At 42.7% G+C, this 19,337-nt stretch overlaps 1 protein-coding gene across 3 annotated transcripts in view; it reads left to right on the forward strand.

The window, feature by feature from the left end:
- The first annotated feature begins 3,514 nt into the window (after positions 1–3,514).
- Faf2 (Fas associated factor family member 2) overlaps positions 3,515–19,337 on the forward strand; it is a 41,497-nt gene continuing 25,674 nt past the window's right edge. Inside the window, exon 1 of one of the 3 annotated variants that reach the window (XM_036188195.1) lies at positions 3,515–3,628. In XM_036188195.1, coding sequence (XP_036044088.1) covers positions 3,566–3,628 — 63 coding nt within the window. In that variant the 5' untranslated portion in view covers positions 3,515–3,565. Of the gene's footprint in view, positions 3,629–9,726; positions 9,797–19,337 lie in introns of those variants that run through there. The other 2 variants (XM_036188196.1, XM_036188197.1) reach the window with 2 other exon arrangements.

Raw genomic sequence — 19,337 nt, forward strand, 5'->3', positions numbered from 1 at the left:
GGTAGATCTGTCCTTTGGTGGGAGTGGTGTGTTGAAATCTCCCACTACTAGTGTATGGGGTTTGATGTGTGATTTAAGCTTTAATGTTTCTTTTATGAATGTGGGTGCCTTTGTATTTGGGGCATAAATGTTCAGAATCAAGACTTCATCTTGTATGATAAATATGTAATGTCCTTTCCTATCTCTTTCAGTTGATTTTATTTTGAAGTCTATTTATTAGATATTAGGATAGCTACACCAGCTTGCTTCTTAAGTCCATTTGATTGGAAAGCCTTTTCCCAGACACTCTGAGGTAGTGTCTGTCTTTGAAGCTGAGATGTGTTTCTTTCTTTCCTTTTTTTTTTTTTGGAGCTAAGGATTGAACCTTGGACCTTGCGCTTGCTAGGCAAGCGCTCTACCACTGAGCTAAATCTCCAATCCCGAGGTGTGTTTCTTGTATGCAGCAAAGGGATGGATCCTGTTTTCACATCCATTCTGTTAGCCTGTGTCTTTTTATAGGTGAGTTGAGACCATTGATATTGATGGATATTAATTACCAGTGATTATTAATTCCTGTTATTTTTTGGTGGTAGTGTTGTGTTTCCCTCCTTTGGTATTTGTTGGTGTTGGATTATCAATTGCCTGAGTTTTTTCATGGGTGTGTTTAATTTCATTAGGTTGGATTTTTCCTTCTAGTGCTTTCTGTAGGGCTGGATTTGTGGATAGATATTGTTTAAATCTGGCTTTGTCATGGAATTATTTTGTTTACTCCATCTATGGTGATTGAGAGTTTTGCTGGGTATAATAGTCTGGGTTGGCATCCGTGGTCTCTTAGTGTCTGCACAACATTTGTCCAGGACCTTCTAGCTTTCATAGTCTCTATTGAAAAGTCTGGTGTTATTCTGATGGGTCTGCCTTTATATGTTACTTGGTCTTTTTCCTTTGTGGCTCTTAATACTTTTTCTTTGTTCTGTATGTTTAGTGTTTTGATTATTATGTGTTTTTTTTTTTTTTGGATCCAGCCTACTTGGTGTTCTGTAAGTTTCTTGCATCTTCATAGGTGTTTCTTTCTTTAGGTTAGGAAAGTTTCCTTCTATGATTTGGTTAAATATATTTTCTGTGCCTTTGAGTTGGTATTCTTCCCTTTCTTCTATCCCTATTAGTCTTAGGTTTGGTCTTTTCGTGGTGTCCCAAATTTCCTGGATGTTTTGTGTTACGACATTTTTGTCGTTAGTGTTTTCTTTGACTGACGAATCTATTTTCTCTATTGTGTCTTCAACATCAGAGATTGTCTGTTCCATCTCTTGCATTTGGTTGGTTATGCTTGCATCTGTAGTTCCTGTTCATTTAGTCAGAATTTCTATTTCCAGCATTCCCTCTGTTTTCTTTATTGTCTCAGTTTCAATTTTCAAATCCTCTGGAGTCCTGAGATTAAAGGCATTCACCGCCATACCTACTGACATCAGTATTTGTACTCAAATCTTCTTGAAGAGCAGGAGATATATTTTGTGACTTACACAAAGTAGAACTCAGCCTCCAAGCCTAGCTTGTTCTATCAGTCCTGATAGCCTTCTCAGAAGCCTAAGAATCTTCAACATACAGCTGATTAAAACTATTGCCAACATCATGTCTTAGTTAGGGTTTCTATTGCCCTGAAGACACACCAAGACCACGGCAACTCTTATAAAGGAAAACATTTAATTAGGGCTGTCTTACAGTTCAGAGGTTTAGTCCATTATCTTCATGGCAGGAAGCATGACATCATGCAGGCAGACAGGTACTGGAGAAGGAGCTGAGAGTTCTACATCTTGAACTATAGGTAGCAGGGAAAAGACTGACTTGAGCTTCTGAGACCTCAAAGCCTGTCCCCACAGTGACACTTCCTCCAGCCACACCTAATCCAACAAGGCCACACCTCCTAATAGTGCCATTCTTTATGAGTCTATGGGGACCATTGTTATTCAAACCACCACACATTTCACCATGTACTGTATGCAGCAATCAAATTGCTGTGTTCTCTTTCCTTTTTATTTATTTATCTATTTATTTATTTAGTTAGTTAGTTAGTTATTGTTGTGTGTTCCCTGCCCCCTCCCCGCGCCGCACCCCCAGCGCCTTGTAGTGACACTTCATGGCCAGGCTGGATGCTGGGCCTGAAACAGGGGCCAAAGTGGGGGTGGGGCTGGTCCTCCTCTTTTTCAGAGGTGCCTCATTATCCTTTCTTAACCCTTTCCTCGCCCCATTTTGCCCATCATTCCTGCTAATTCTCCTCTTTCAGCTTCAGATTCTATACTTGACAGAAAACATGGGATACTTTGTGAACATGGCTTACTTCACTGAACATGATGGTCTCTAGTCACATCCATCTCCCTGCAAACAACATAAGTGCATTCTTCTTTATAGCTGAATGAAATTCCATTGTACATATACAGAATTTTGCTTTGTTTTCTTCATACAGGGTTTCTTTGTGTATCTCTGGGTGTCCTGAAACTTGCTCTGTAGACCAGGTAGGCCTGGAACTCAGGGTTCCACCTGCCTCTGCCAATCGAATACTAGGATTAAAGGTGTTAGCCACCATGCCCAGCTATATATAGAATTGTCTTTATTCATTCATCTATTAGTACACACTTAGGCTGATTCCATAATTTATTGTACATCAGTAAATATGTGAATATGGGATTTTTGTTTTTTGTTTTTTTGAGACAGGGTTTCCCTGTGTTAAAGTCTTAGCTGTCCTGGAACTCTTTCTGTAGACCAGGCTGCCCTTTAACTTAACTGAGATCCACTTGCCTCTGTCTCCCAGGTGATGGGATTAAAGGCATGCGCCACCACTGCCCAGCCAGAATATGTGTATTTCTATAGTAAACTAACTTTGATTCCTGAAGGTTTATATCAGAACTGGTGCGGCTGGAATTATGTAGTAGGTGTTTTGTTTTTTTTTTAAGATTTATTTATTTATTATGTATACAGTGTTCTGTCTGTATTTTTACCTGCACACCAGAAGAGGGCGCCAGATCTCATTACAGATGTTGTGAGCCACCATGTAGTTGCTGGGAATTGAACTCAGGACCTCTGGAAGAGCAGTCGGTGCTCTTAACTGTTGAGCCATCTCTCCAGCCCCCTAGGTAGTGGTTTTAATTTTAATTTTGAGGGGAATCTTTATACTGATCCCCCCCCCCCAGCTTTAGAAAAAGGATTAAGCATCAATCTGGTGCTATTTCGTCAAAACAATAGTTTCCTGAGAAATCTTCAAAACTATCGGAAATGGTTGGAAAATGTTTAAGCAGCAGCCAGACTGCGGGACTTTTCGCAGCTAGTGGAATTCTATTGAGACCCTTTGGGCTCTGACATCTTTTCAGCAAAGTTAGATCTTTGATAGATTCACTGCCTCGGCAGTTTCCGGAATTGTTCGGCCTAGACTCGAGAACATCGCTCTCTGGCGGCGAGATTCGGAAGGGGTAAGTGAGACAGCGCGCGCAGACGCAGTTGAGTACCGGCGGCGGTTCGGACCGGATGTGGTTGCACCTGAGATCACTTCCGGCGGGTGACGGTGCGGACGGGTCAGGAGCGTAGAGGCGGCGGCAAAATGGCGGCGCCTGAGGAGCAGGATCTAACTCAGGAGCAGACCGAGAAGCTGCTGCAGTTTCAGGTAGCAGCGAGTTCTCGGTGCAGCAAAGGCCGCCGCGGGATGGGGAGCGGGGCCCTAGAGGAGCGCGGAATCATCCTCAGGTTGGGGTTGGGCCCGTTTTCAGACCGGCAGGCGGCCCCCTCCCCCCAGACGCCAACTGCCCGGGTTTCCCCGGCCCCCAGCCTCTGTCGGTACCCAGCCTTCCAGCCGCTGCTGCCAGCCGGGCTCGACCGCAGGGGTCAGCTGCCTTAGTTTCCCTTAGCGGCGCGAGTCCGCAGTCCTTGCCAGCCTGGTTAACCCGCCAGACCCTCTGCGCCCATCCGCTGTTGATGTGCTAGAGATCCTAAATCCCCATCGCAGAGTTGGTGTCAGCTCGCGGGTCTGGACCGCCGACCGCCATCCCGCTATGCACAGACGTTTGCTGAGGGGCTCTTGTTACTAGGTCTTGTGTCGAGGGCTGTAGTAGGGAAGGACGCACCTACACACAGACCTGGCACCTGCCCTAGAAATGTGGGCGGACGCCACATGCGGAAAATAATGCAACATTAAGTACCATCGATGGCGTCTGACTGGATTTGTTACCTTCGGCTTTCTCCTGAACTGCTGACTATGCTTGAGGAGGGTGGCAACTTGCAGGACTCGGCCTCCTGTTAGTGGATGTTAAACAAAATAAAGGGGCCGGGGGTGGGGGGTGTGCTCTAAACACTTAGCCGAGGTGGAGGAGACCTCCGTGGTGGTGACCATGACATTATTAGCCAATTGCCTTAGTTCTTAAATGCATGACTTCAAAATGCCTGTTCCCTTGAGGATGTTTTGGAGGTAAACTACAGTTGATGGATGTTACAAGGTATTAAAAAGACTTTGTAAACAGTAAAATGTGCCTGAACAGTTGCTGCTGTCAATGAACAATTAACTTCAGGTAGAACTAAAGTTAATAGAACTCGTTTCCTTATAGGAAATGTGCTGACTATTAATTTTGAGCAGTTTTTTTAAATGAAAAATCTTAGTAACAGACACTGCTAGTTAGACTACCGCCTATTAAATATATGTGATGTTGTGAGACTGTCACTAATGTTTAGCATGTTACCTTGTTTAACACACAGCCCTATGGCGTTCGTACTGTGACAATTCCTGTCTCATACATGGGTATGGATTATTAAGAAGTAGCACCAGTGGGTGTGGCCCGAGACTGTAATCTCTGGGTACAGGAGGTAGAAGCAGGGGGGGTTCTGAGTTTGAGGCTAGCCTTTTCCAAATGAACAAACAGCTTGCTTAGGGCACACAGCTAATAAATGGCGGTGGTGTCACATAAGCACAGTCTTCTCTGGGCCTTTTGTAGGCTTTTGGTGTCTCTGCTATAACGGTCTGTGTTTGAGTGTATAGTTAAGAGTTGGCTGTACCTGCTGTGATGTCTATTTTGTGTGTGTGTGTCTGTGTGTCTGTGTGTTTAAACAGTGTGCTGGGCATGTATAAATGGTAAAATACTATCACAGACTTAGATGCTATTTGAGTGGAGTTTATAATAGAGAAATTAATAACACCAGATTAGAAATAGAGAATGAAGAGACCGCCTTCAGTTCTTTGTAGACCACTACTTTCAGGGTTTTATTTAACTTGCACAGACTACACTTGACAACTCTTAGGGTAAGCTACTTGTGGAATGAGGTATGAGTAGTAAATTGTGGTGACTTAGAAGTACATGTGTGAATACATGGCAATGTTTGTGAGATGAAGTTAACCCTTTACAGTCTTCTAAATTAGTTTAAATTGATGTCAAGCATTATAACCTTAAACTAATTTAGAAGACTGTAAAGGGTTAACTGCCATTCTATTACTGAAGAAAACAGGTATGAGAGATCAGGTAATGCAAAACAGTGCCTTGCATATATCTAGAAATACACATTCATAAAGTATCATATTCATATCCTGGTGTTGAAGCCAGGGTACATAACATGAATAATAGGAGTGCCTAGAAAGCTCTCTGGGGTGTGTGTCTGTATGTCTTTGCTATTGGAGTTTAGGGAAGAGCAAACTTACTGATGTTGAGGGGAAGGAAGAACAGCTTAGAAGGTAGTATCTGTTACCTGCTATGTTTTACGGTGATGTATAACCACCATGCTTAATCCACAGAGTTACCTCATAAAGTACGAATGGTGTTCGGCCTTCTGTCATTAGCTGGTAAAGAGAGGTTTGTTGATTCATTTGCTCACGTAGTGGAACTGCAGAGGCTCCAGCTCTGGGCTGAACGGTCCAGCTCCTAGTGCAGTGCCTTTCAGTTGTGAAGGAGGAATAGAGTTTCAGCAGATGGTGGGCAGGAGGATGTTCGAAGCTGAGAAAACGGGCAAGTGTGGCTGTGTTTGGAGGAAACGGTGACCGAGAGCCAGACTTTGAAGACCTGGCAGTGCTGTGCTCAAGTCTGTAGGTGTGGCAATCATGAAGAGTATTTTTAACTAGGGAGTAACAGCACTAGGTTTGGGGTTTACTTCTCTAGCAATGTGGGTCATGTGCTTAGAATCTCCACCGGTATCAGGATAGAACAGGGTGGCACTGCTGACAGCTAGTTCTCAGGGTGTCCACATTTCACGGGTCACCATTGAGCCAGGCATGGTGGTTCATACCTGTAATCCCAGTGCTAGCACTTGAGAAGCTAAGTGGATTTCTGCAGGCTGGGCTGTGGTGGCACACACCTTCAGTCCCAGCACTGGGGAGGCAGAGGCAAGCGAATCTCTGAGGCCAGTGGTCTACAGAGCTAGTTCCAGGACAGACAGGGATACACAGAAAAACCCTGTCTTGAAAAAACCATAAGGGGGAAGAAAAAAAAAGGATTCTATAGGTTTGGGGCCAGCCTGAACTACATAGTGAATTTCAGCTTACCATTCAAGGTGAGGAGGTCTCAAAGAGCTTAAATAAATGAATTAGTAAAAATTAAAGCATTTCAGGAAATCTGAAATTTCTTATGTTTCTTTTTGTGACACATGACTGGGTTAGATTTTTCAGACAGGTTCTCTATATAGCACTGGCTGTCCTGGTACTGTGTAGACCAGGCTGGTCAAACTCGGAGATCCTTGTGCCTCTGCCCCCTGAGTGCTGGCATTAAAGGTGTGGGCCACCTTGCCTAGTCTGTACAATGTATCTTGATTATATTCATCCCCACTTCTCTCCTCTCCTTAACCAGACATCTCCCAACACATTCCCTTCCCACCTTGATGTCTTTTTGGTAATTGACTAAGTTAATTATTGCTGCCTGCTGTACTGTTGACCTGTCTGAGCTTGATTTTGTGCAAGTGGTCTTTATTGAAGGGAGTTCATGAGTGCAAGGGCCGAACATGTCATATCTAGAGGACAGCACTCTTCAGCTCTTCACAGTCTTTCTGTTCCTTCTGCAGTGTACCCTGAGCCTGGTGGGAGGAAGGGAGTTCATAGGAATGTCCTCTTTAGAATTGAGCACTCAATAGCCAATTATTCTCAGCCCTTTGACAGTTATGGGTCTCTGTATTAACTGCTGCCCATTTCAGAAAGAAGCTTCCCTGGTCAACGCTGAGAGTTGCACTGATCTATGGATATAAACGTAAACATTTAGAAGGCAGTTGGACAGCATGCCATTCAGCAGAACAACAGTACTAAATTCCCTGCTAGAGCCAGTGATCTGAACCAGGCTTTGACTAGGCTTATGGTACCAGGCGTGACTTTACTCCTGTGAAGGAAGTCTCAAATGTAGTTAGGAAGTAGTTGGTTACCTTTAAACAATCAAGCCTCTACTGCATCAGTGGTCACACCTGGCCTGGCAAATTAGTATTGTAGCACATAAAGTTCTGTACTGAGTTAAGACCACCCCCCAGTGGCCTGCATAGCATCTTCTGGCACTATGGAAGCTAGCCACCAAGGAGTGTGTTTTCTGACCAAGTTCCAGTTTTATTTCTCGGTGTCCTTTAATCAAAGTGTGCTGTGGATTCAGCAATAGGATCTTACCATCTAGTTATGATGGGCAACAAAAAAACTGCCTGCAACTCCAGTTCCAGGGATCTGGCACCTCTGTTGTGAGCTGGTTGTTGGGAACTGAATTTTGGGTCTCTGCAAGAGAGAAACCATCTCCTCTGTTTCCCTCCCCCTTTAATTTTTTTTTTAGTTTGCTTACAAACTAGTTAGTTTCCATAAGAGTTTTTCATGCATCCTTAGTTTTGTTTAACCCACCTTCACCCAACTCTTACCCCCTGTTTTCTTTCTTTTGGGGCAGGTCTCACAGTATAGTCCAGATGATCTTTGAAAAAATTCTCCTGCCTCTGCCTGCATGCAATGAGCTGAGATTATAGGCATGCACCACCACATTTGACTTGCTGTTTGGTTGGTTTGTTTTTTGTTTTGTTTTATTTTGGTTTTCGTTTTTTCAAGATAGGGCTTCTCTGTGTTGCCCTGGCTGTCCTGGAACTCACTCTGTAGACCAGTCTGGCCTCGAACTCACAAAGATCTACCTGCCTCTGTCTCCCTGAGTGCTGGGATTAAAGGTATGAACCTTTTGTTTTTGAGACTGGGTCTCACAATAGAGCCCTGTCTGGCACCCAAGCTGACCTTGAACTTGGAGCCATCTGTCTGCCTTTGCCTCCCAAACTTGACTTATTGTTACTTCAAACAAACAGACAAACAAACAAAAAACCCTACCAAACAGTGTATAAAATATCCTAGACAATATGTCATCAAATAAACATTGGGATTGTTGTGTGTCTTTATGTACCTTTTCCTTCTATATGTACAAATGCTTAATTTAGAAGACCTCTTACCTTAATCTTCACCTCACTGAGTATAAGAGATAGCCTCTCTTTTCTGAGGTCTAGTTTTTAATCTATTTTTTTTAAATGTTTTTTAGATCTTTTTAAATTTCTCTTTGTGTGTGTGAATGTTTTGCCTACATGCATTTCTGAATCGTGTATTTTGGAACTGGAGTGATAGATAATTGTGGATGCTTCGAATCAAGTCCGGGTCTTCTGTAAGAACAAGTGCTCCTTACAGCTAAGCCACTTCTCCAGCCCCTGGTGGGCTTTGCTCATTTATTTATTTATTCATTTATTTGTTTATTTCTTCTATTTGTGTGCGTGTATGTGTCTGTGTGTGCGTGTGGAGGTCTGAGACTAATACTGTGAATCATGGTCAGTTGCTCTTCTACCTGACCATTGCTGCAGGTCTCTCAGGGAAACCCAGAGCTTGATCATGAGGCTGCTCTTGCTAGCTGTTTTGCTCTGGGAGTCCTCATCTATTCTTTCCAGGGCTAGGATTCAAGTGGCCTCTGTACCCACCTGGCGTTTGCATGGTTTCTGAGGCTCCAGACCTCACTTGTGCGGTAGTGCTTCAACTGTGACACTGTCTCCCAAGCTCAAGTGTGGTCTTTAAAAATGTGCTCGCTTAATTTCTCTTTTGTAGCCTTCATTATTGTTATTTATGCCGTGATACGTAATGGAAATCACAGGATAACTTTCTCTCCTACCCTTACATGGGTTTTAGGGGTTAAACGTCAGGCTTATGTGGCAGGAACCTTAGCCCACTGGACTACATGTAGCCTTCTCCTTGAATTGTCAGTTGACAAGAGTCAACATTTATATTTGCTCTGAACCACTGTGTACTGATGTTTGTCATAGAAATTTAATTAAATATTATATGAATGAGTAAAATACTTACAAAAACTGTTTTAACAGCTTCTATGAAATTAGCTTAAATGCTTTGGAAAGGTTCTAAGCGATAAGTTACTGGAGAAAATTGGTGTTCAAGTAGGCAGTCTTAGGTAAGCTAACTAAATGACTTGAGGAAAGTGCCTGAGATAAGGGATTATACACTTCTTGACTGGCAAATGTTTAAGGTTGCATTCTCCTTAAAATAAATACAATATGCTTTTGCTAGAAAAATCCAAGCATTCCAGTGGGCTTGTTCCTATTCATCAGAAGATTGCTGCCTGGATGTGTGTGCTTGTTAAGATGAAGTACAACAATGTATGGGATGTTTGATTCCTTCAGGGGGCTTTCAGTTAATTGACTGGTTATAGTTCCCATTCTCATTGGGCAAAAGAACGTCTTTCTCTTACAGGGACATGTGTGAACTGTGAAAGGCAGCAGTGTGTAAATGCTTGCTTGTGAAGACTGATTCTGGAATAAGGCTGTCTGGATTCGAATTCTGCCTTCTCCAGTTACTAACTTTCAGCTCTGGGCAAGTTATCATTTAATTTGTCTCTGTGGACTAATAATATTATCCATCTCACAAGGTTGCTTTGATGTTTAAATGTTAATATAGCTGAAGTATTGGCAAATATTAAATATCTGAATGTTAAGCATTATTTTTAATTAATCAATTTGAGACAATGTCTCCCCATGTTACATAGTAAGTGGCTGACCTGGAACTTGCTATGTAGACCAGGCTGGCCTGGACTTAAGAGGAGCCACCTGCCACTGCCTCCCAGTGCAGTGTGCACCACCGTGACGTTTATGGACAAACATGTTTTCTTTTTTTTTTTGTTTGGTTTGGTTTGGTTACCACAAATAATGCTGCAGTGTATGTCCTTGTACATAGAGACTTATCCCATTCTCAGTCAACTCAGCTATAGTTGTAGCACTGGATACAGTAGTACAATCAGCACAGGTCTTCCACTGATGAGACTCCCATTCTAGTAGGGAGACAGGCCAAAGTCAGCGAATGAAACATGACGGTCATTGGGTGTTTAGCATGCTGGGGAAGTTCAGGAATTTAGAAGAAGGGCTTTCATTTAAGGGGATTTCTCACTTGGGTAGAAGTTTCTAGATTGTGAAGGGCTTTGTAGTTATTGTGTGATGAGAACTGTGATTTGACCCAGAAGTGAATAGCTTATCTCTGTCCAGAGGTCAGTGGAGGAGTTAGTTATAGGCAGGTGACCATTAGTATCTGATGTGAATTGGTTTCGAGAGTTCCCACTGATACCAAATTCTAAAGGTGCTCAGATTCCTTATATAAAATGTTTGTGTTTGTATATAATCTAAATACATCTTCCTGTATGCTTTATAGTATAGTAATAAATGTTACAGAAATAGTTGTATTGTTTAAGAAATAATGAGCCAAAAAAGTTTACATGTACATGTTTGGTATATTTTTTCTTTTTTGCGTGGGGGGGCGGTGGTTGCAGGGTTAGAGGTTAGCCCAGTGCCTTACATCTGATTACACCTTGAGATTTAAAAGTGGCCGGGTGGTGGTGGTGCATGCCTTTAATCCAAGCACTTGGGAGGCCAAGCCAGGGGGGATCTCTGTGAGTTCAAGGCCAGCCTGGTCTATAGAGTGAGATCCAGGACAGGCACCAAAACGACATAGAGAAACCCTGTCTCAGAAACACAAAAAACAAAACAAAAGTGTAATCTGATATTTCTTGAACAGTATTGAATTTACTTTGACCAAGGTTCCAAATAAACAAATAAGTTCTGTTGTTGGTTAATTGAGATTTGACCTGGAAGTCTAGCTCTGTTCCCGAGCTCTCCTGGCACGGGCACCACCTTTTTGGCTCCTATTAATTTGTTTTGAACTGCAGACAAGTAGGGTTGTTGGAAATAACCATGTGGCAGGTTTGGGTTTGTATGCTTTGGTGGTGTTTTTTTCCTCCAACCAGGGGCTTCCACTGTGTCGGACAAGTGCTCCACCACCGAGCCACCTGAGCCGGTGTGGCAGCTTAAGACAGAAATGCAGCAGAGTCCAACCTGGTTCTGATCCCACTAGTAAGTTCCTTATCACCTCTTCCTGAAGGTAGACTCGTAAAGAGAGAGGAGAATAACAAAGATGACAGTTGTCTCATTTCCACATCCACAGGGTAGAGAAAATGTGGGAGGAAGGCTTCAAGGAGGGGTGTCCACAGGGAAAAGGAAAGTTTCAGTTAGGAAAGTGAAGGATGAGAACCCACCTCGTATTGGTGCATTTTGTTCTCCTATGACAGAATACCCAAGATGGGTAATTTATAAAGAACAAAGATTTGTTTCTTCCAGTCCTAGGGGCTGAGAAGTCCAAGCTTGAAAAATCTGTACTGTCAAGAGCCTGTGCATTTTGTCATTTTATGGCATTCCGTGGAAGGATAAGAGAACATGAAAGAAACACACACACCCGTAATCTCAGTACATGGGAGGTGAAGGTAAGAAGATGAGTTCAAGGGCTGGGCTCCTTAAGACCTAGTCAGCTTGGAAGATGGACCTCAGGATGCTGGAGATGGCAGTACTGTGGACATCTGCCAAGGAAAGCTGCAGGAAGAGTGTGGCAGGCCCAAATGAGGGGCCATGTGTGTTGCAGCTGCGGAACTAGAGAGGTGGGTATACAGGCCCATTGGAGCCCAGACCAAGAGATCCAGATACTAGACATAGAGATGCAGGATTTGTTTGGATCTTGCTTTGGCCTAATAATTCTTTCTTGAGACTCCATTTTTCCCTTTTTGAATGAATTTTTTTTCCTGTGACATTGTATATTGGAAATACAACTTTTCTTTTTTTATTGTAGGGTGACTCACAGTTAAGAGATTATCTGGGGACTGGAGAGATGCTTAGTGGTATAAGAGCACTGGCTGCTCTTCCAGAGGACCCAGGTTCAATTCCCAGCACACACTCATGGCAGCTCACAACTGTCTGTAACTACAGTTCCAGGGGACCTGACACCCTCACACAGACATATGTGCAGGCAAAACACCAATGCACACAATATAAAAATAAATAAATTTAAAAAGAGAGAGAGAGAGAGATTGCCCAGTGTCTCACAATAGAATTTGGACTCTTGATTTTTGAACAGTGTTAAAACTGTTAAGATTTGGAGGATTTTTTCTTTGTGGGTTTTTGTTTTTTCAAGACAGAGTTTCTCTCTGTAAAAGCCCTGGCTTTCCTGGAATTCACTTTGTAGATCAGGCTAACCTCAAGACTCACAGAGATCCACCTGTATCTGCCTCCTGAATGCTGGGATTAAAGGTGTGCACCACCACTCCCAACTGAGTTGGAAGGCTTTTACAGCTGAGTTAAATTTATTATGTAATTTTAAAAAATATTTGTTATATGGGCATTTTGCCTGCATGTATAGTCTGTATACCATGTGTGTACCTGGTGCCCTTGGAGGTTTGAAGAAGACATTGGCTCCTCTGGAAACAAGTTACAGATGATTGGTAATGGAGCTCAGGTCCTCTGCAAGAGCAGTAAGTGCTTTTAACTATTGAGCTGTCTCTCCAGCCTCCTGAGTGCATTTTGCATTAGAGGTGAACATGAAACTGTAGGGACTGAAGTGGAATGTTAATTAAAGTGATGTGTTTGGATAGACTTGTGGGTCTTACTGTTTATTAGCAGTTTGACTAGATTTGGGATCACCTAGGAAACAAACCTCAAAGTGTATCTATGAGGCCGTTTCTAACTGAGAAAGAAAGGCTCATAGGATGGGTCCCAGGCTGAATGAAGAGAGAGGAAGCCAGCTGCACATCAGTTTGTCTTTCTCTTGACTGCAGATGCAGTGTGACTTCTTTGCTGCCGTCGTGGACTGTGTCCCTTCAGACATTAGCAGCATTAAACTCCTCCCTAGTTTTTGTCTGGTGTTTGGTGTCAGCAACAGGAAGGTAAATAACACAAATGTGTACCTGATGTTTTCACATGTATAGAGTCAAACCCAACATTCGGATTCAAAGTATTCATTATTAAATGTTAATGTTTGGGATCTGGAGAGATAACTTAGTGGTTAAGAAAAACACTGCCTTCCAGAGGACCTGGGTTTAATTTCCAGCACCCATAAGGTACCTTACAACTTTCTGTAACCCTAGTGCCTAGGGATTTGAAAACCTCTTATTGCCTTTGTGGGCATTGCAAAACGCCTGTATACTTAAAAAATAAAATTTTCTCCCCATTTTTTTTTCTTCCGCTTAAAATTTAAAAGCTTATTTTGAAACATATAGAAGCATATTTTTGCAGAAGGGGAGATTGAAAGTAGGGAGGGCTGGCTCTGGGAATACTTTTGATTCTGAGCAGAAGACTCACTTAAGGCTGGGCGCTGATGGTGCGAGCTTTTAATCCCAGCACTCGGGAGGCAGAGCCAGGCGGATCTCTGTGAGTTCGAGGCCAGCCTGGTCTACAAAGCAAGATCCAGGACAGACACCAAAAGTACACGGAAAAACCCTGTCTCGAAAAACAAAAACAAAAAAAGACTCACCTTTAGAGGAATATGGTCACGGTGCTTTTGCTCTTCATGTTGGTGAACTACCTCCAATGAAAGGATACCAGTGTCAGAATTTAGTGAAATACAATTTCATTTGACTTTCCCCAAAATTTACTGTAGTGCTTTACATTTAAAGCAAGTTCAGGTTCAGCTCCCAATACTTTACAAATACCTTTATGATACACTTTGTCATCATTGTTGAACTACTGAGATGATCTAAAACTCTGAACCTAAAACAGATGCCTACGATGACCAATCTAGTGAGTGGTGAAGTGGTGGGAAGTGTTGAGGACTCCAGCGTCCCCAGACTTTCTCAACGAGTTCAGCTTATTCCACCTAGTTTGAAGAGAAGAGTGGTGTGGATTTATTTCTGGAAACATGGGTGCATGCATGTGCGTGAGTGAGGTATACATGCTAAGCAAACACTGACTGAGCAATATTCCTAGAATTTTAGGGTTTTTTTTTCTAATTGTTTTTATTTTATGCTTATTGGTGTTTTGCCTGCATGTATGTCTGTGTGAGGATGTCAGATCCTCTGAAACTGGAGTTACAGACAGGTGTGAGCTGCCTTGTGGGTGCTGGGAATTGAACCTGGGTCCTCTGGAAGAGCAGACAGTGCTCTCAACTGCTGAGCCATCTCTCCAGACCCCACATGTAACATTTTTAAGTAGATTAAAATATTTATCTGTGAAACATTTGGATACAATGAAATATAAAATATTTAAGAAGCCACTACAAATATATATAGTCGTCTCTTGATTGACATTTGGCATTTGACTTAACATCTAAAGTGCTAACCAGTGATTTCCAATCTGATTCTTAGAAAAAGAAAAAACAAAACAAAACAAAACAAAAAAACTTCAAGGACTGTTAATGGTGATTTTTTGTTTTGTTTTGTTTTGGCTTTTTTTTTTTTTTTTTTTTAACTTTTGAGATACAGGCTCACTGTATTACCATAGCTGGCCTAGAATTCAAAAGATCTGCCTGCCTGTCTCCTGAGCTCTGAGATTAAAGGTGTGTGCCATCATGACTGGCTAATGGTGTTCTTCTTAAAAAAGATTTTTCAGCTGGACTGTAGTTGCGAAAGCCTTTAGTCCCAGCACTGAGGAGACAGGCAGGCGGATATCTGAGTTCAAGGCCAGCCTGGTCTACAGAGCAAGTTCCAGAACAGCTGGAGCTACACAGAGAAACCCTGTCTCTGAAAAAGACTAAACAAAACCAAAAAAGTGTAGGGAAGGGGGCGGGAGTGGGGTGGGGTGGGGGTGGATTTTCTCCTATGTAAAGTTGTAGATTAAATTTTCTTTCTTGCCGTGCGGTGGTAGCGCACACCTTTAATCCCAGCACTCAGGAGGCAGAGCCAGGCGGATCTTTGTGAGTTCGAGGTCAGCCTGGTCTACAGAGCGAGTTCCAGGAAAGGCACAAAGCTACACAGAGAAACCCTGTCTCGAAAAACCAAAAAAAAAAAAAAAAAAAAAAAAAATTTTTTCTTTCTTTTTAAAAACAGATTTCAGATTTCAAAGCGTTTTAAAGTACTTTATTTCTGAAGCCAAGATGGGCTAGTCTCTGTGAGTTTGAGGCCAGTCTGGTTTACAGAGGGAGCTCCAGGCCAGCCAAAGTCACCTGGAGAATCTATAAGCTTGCAGCATTTTCTCCTTAATAATTTTAAACCTATTTTATGTGTATGAATGTTTTGACTGAATGTTTGTGTGAGCCATATGTGTGCCTTGTGCCTGCATAGATCAGAAGAAGGCATTGAATTCTCTGGAACGGCAGTTCTGGTTGTTGTCAGCCACCATATAGCTTTGCACCTGTCCTTGAACTCACAGAGATCCGCCTGGCTCTGCCTCCCGAGTGCTGGGATTAAAGGCCTGCACCACCACCGCCTGGCTAAGAACAGATGTTCTTAACTGCTGAGCTAACTGCCCAGCCCCACATTTTTTCCCCCCTTGGGGGTGGGGGTGGGGGTGGGGTGGTGGGGTGGGGGTGGTGTCGGTGGTGTCAGCCCCACATTTTCTAGTCTTAGTTAATTGCAAACCATTTGGTAATTGAGTAAAATTATATAAACATATTTATTGATTCTGGGCAAAAAGAAGAAAAATTTCTTTTGTTTCTTTCTCTCTTTCTCTCCTTTGTTTATCTCTTTTCTTTTTCTTCAAGGTTTCTTTGTCCTGGAACTTGTTCTATAGAACAAGCTGGCCTTGAACTCAGAGATCCACCTCCCTCTGCCTGTGCTGAGATTAAAGGCATGCAACAACACCACCGTGCAGCCAAATTATCGTATTTTCAATAAACATTCAAATTTTCTAAATTAAGAATTGGGAGCTTGTTTTCAAACATGAGTATCCAATAATGGGAGGCATTGTTGCTTAAGAGAACCTGGACTTTGGAAGTTGTTCTAGCTTTCACTGTTACCGAGTATTACTGGCCAGGCAGTGTACCCTTGGGATACTTGGCTTTCCTTCTTGTTTGTTTGTTTGTTTGATTTTTGTTTTTTGTTTTTTTATTTTTGAGACATGGTTTCTCTGTGGAACAGTCCTGGGTATCCTTAAACTCACTCTGTAGACCAGCGTGGCTCCAACTCACAGAGATCAGCCTGTCTCTGCCTCCTGAGTATTGGGATTAAAGGTGTGTGCCACCACTGCCCAGCGGCTTTCTTGTTGTTAAAAATGAGGGTTTTTAGACACACAGTTGCTTATTACCCAGTGTAGGTGTTTAGTAGGTGGGAACTGATGAGAATTAAATGTAAACAGTGAAGGTCTCTAAGAGCTTTAGTTAAAACTCAAAGCCTGGTAGTCATCACTTTCTGAATGGACTTTAATTTCCATTTTTCTCCAGAGTAAGCAAACCTGCCCTATCTGGTGGGAAGGAAAAACAAAGGTTACTGGTTTGGGTTTTGGTTTTTTTCTTTTTTTTCTTTTTCTTTTTCTTTTTTTTTTTTTTTTTTTTGGTTTTTCGAGACAGGGTTTCTCTGTAGCTTTGGAGCCTGCCCTGAACTAGCTCTGTAGACCAGGCTGGCCTCGAACTCACAGAGATCTGCCTTGCCGAGTGCTGAGATTACAGGCGTGCGCCACCGCCTGGTGGGTTTCCTTTTTTTTTTTTTTTTTTTTTTTTTTGGTTTTTTAATTGTTGTTTTGTTTGCCAAGTTTTACTCTGGTAATAACTTAAAATATAAATCTCAGCAAGCCAATTGGAACATGGAGCACTTAGGTGTTTAATGAGTATGTTATTACAAACACTTGAGATGTGGAAAGTGAGACACTTAGGAAAGGCAGGTGAGTAGACCCTGGTTTCCCAATCCATATCCAAATAGTTCATTAAGACACCTGGTTAAATGGTTACACACCCAGCCTGTTGTGGTTTCCTCCTTGAGTTATATTCTCCTAAGAGCTAGATCAGCATTCATAATAATTCAGTATTTGTTTTTCAAGTGATCAGCATCCCTTTAGCTTCTGAGTAGATGGAAGTTAGAACAGGGCTAGATGGAGGAAAGTACTTCACACACTCTCCTCATGTCCCTGTACATAGTACTTGCCGTCGATTGGCACTCCAGGATATTTTGTCCCCAAAAATAAATATTGCCCGTCTTTCTTTGATGTTGTCATCACTTATACTTTTGTGTCAATTACTGTATCTGAGTGCAGCTCCTCAATCATCAGGAGGTCAATTCATGGCAGGAAGTTCTGTCTGAGAAGTGAAGGAGTAAGACATACTCAGATGGGCCTGCCTGAGGGGGTGGCAACAATTTCCTACATTATGGCAAGAGATTAGAGGGAAGGAGCCTTAGGTGAACTTAGCCTTTGTTCCAGATTGTTCCAGTTCTTCCCGAGTTGTCTCAAGTCGCATCCGATGTCAGTGGGTCTGCATGTAAGCAAACCAGTTCACTGACTTCATACACAGGTCTTAACTCATGGTGGGCATGGCCTGATGGTAATATTTTCCTCATAGAATCACTCAACGTGTTGAAGATAGCCAAAATAGTCTCTGACACAGTAGAAACAAAACTCATAAGAATGATGCATAAGGAACGAGGAAAAGTCTGACAGTGGTGGTGCATGCCTTTAATCCTAGCACCCCATTTCAAAAAACCAAAACCAACCAAATAATTAAATTGAGTGGCCTCTGAGGAAAATATCTAGGGTCATTCTGTGGCCCCCACAGGCATGCGCACGCGCACACACACACACACACAAACACACACACACGTGCGCGCGCGTGCCTGCCTACATGTAAGCAGAGAGAGAAAATGAGAATAGGGGGAAAAGCTGTCAGAGTAGAATAAGAGTCATTAATTTAATTTTCTTTCCTTTTTCTTTGTTATTTTTTGGTTTTGTTTTTTTGAGACAGGGTCTCTCTCTCTCCCTTTTTTTTGGGGGGGGGTTCGAGACAGGGTTTTGCTTTGCGCCTTTCCTGGATCTCGCTCTGTAGACCAGGCTGGCCTCGAACTCACAGAGATCCACCTGCCTCCTGAGTGCTGGGATTAAAGGTGTGCACCACCATTTCCTGGCATTTGTTTGTGACAAGGTTTCTCTGTCTCTAGTCCTGGCTGCCCTGGAACTCACTCTGTAGATCAGGTTGGCCTGGAACTCAGAGATCTGCCTGCTTCTACCCGCTACTTCCATTGCCGCCACCACCAGGTGAAGTCACTCATTCCCTAGTGTATGATAAGGAATGACACTGGCACACAGGGCTAGGGATGTGCTGAGCCTATGTGAGGCCCTGGATTCAACCCCTAACACTCTAAAAAAAATTGATTTAAAAACAAAAAGGATAACCTGGGCTGGAGGAATGGTTCGGGGGTTAAGGGCACTTGCTTCTCTTCCAGAGAACCTGAGTTTGGTTCCTAGCACCCATGTTGGGAAGTTCACAGCCATTTGTAGCCTCCTTCCAGGGCATCGGACACCCTCTTCTGTCCATCACACAAACAGCATATATATACAGAGAAACATGCACAGAAGCAAAAATCTATAATCTGTTGACTTCAAATAAATTTACTGTGAAAAGAACTGAAAATTTCTGAGGTTATTGAGTCTAGCGTTACTTACTTCTGTGATGGTTCATTTTGATTGTCAACTTGATGAGATTTAGAATCATGGTGGAATCAAATTTCTGGGCTTGTCTGTGAGGGTTTATCTAGATTAGGTTAATTGAGGTAGGAAAGCCTACCCTGAAGGTGAGCAGCACCATTTCATGAGCTGGGGTCCTGGGCTGGATAAAAAGGAGAAGGATAATAGGTGAGCCTAAGTGCTCACCCTCTCTGCTTCCTGGTAGTGCGTGCCATGTGACCAGCTGCTTGACATCCTGCCCTCTACTTCCCTGCCATGATGGACTGCACCATGGAACTGTGAGACACAATGTATCTCTCCTTAAGTTGTGTGATAGCTAATATGTTTCTGCTGAGATAATACATGTGGCATCAAAGCCAGTGGGGTCTGTTCTAGGAAACTCCTCTCCCCTCTGGCATTGGAAAATACATGTCAACATGAGATGGAAATAAGGTAGCTTTTGACTTACACTGGTAACCAGCTTAGTGTAACTGAGATCGTTTTTATGACAGCTTTATACTGGC

Source organism: Onychomys torridus, chromosome 5, assembly GCF_903995425.1.
Source record: "Onychomys torridus chromosome 5, mOncTor1.1, whole genome shotgun sequence".
NCBI lineage: Eukaryota > Metazoa > Chordata > Mammalia > Rodentia > Cricetidae > Onychomys > Onychomys torridus.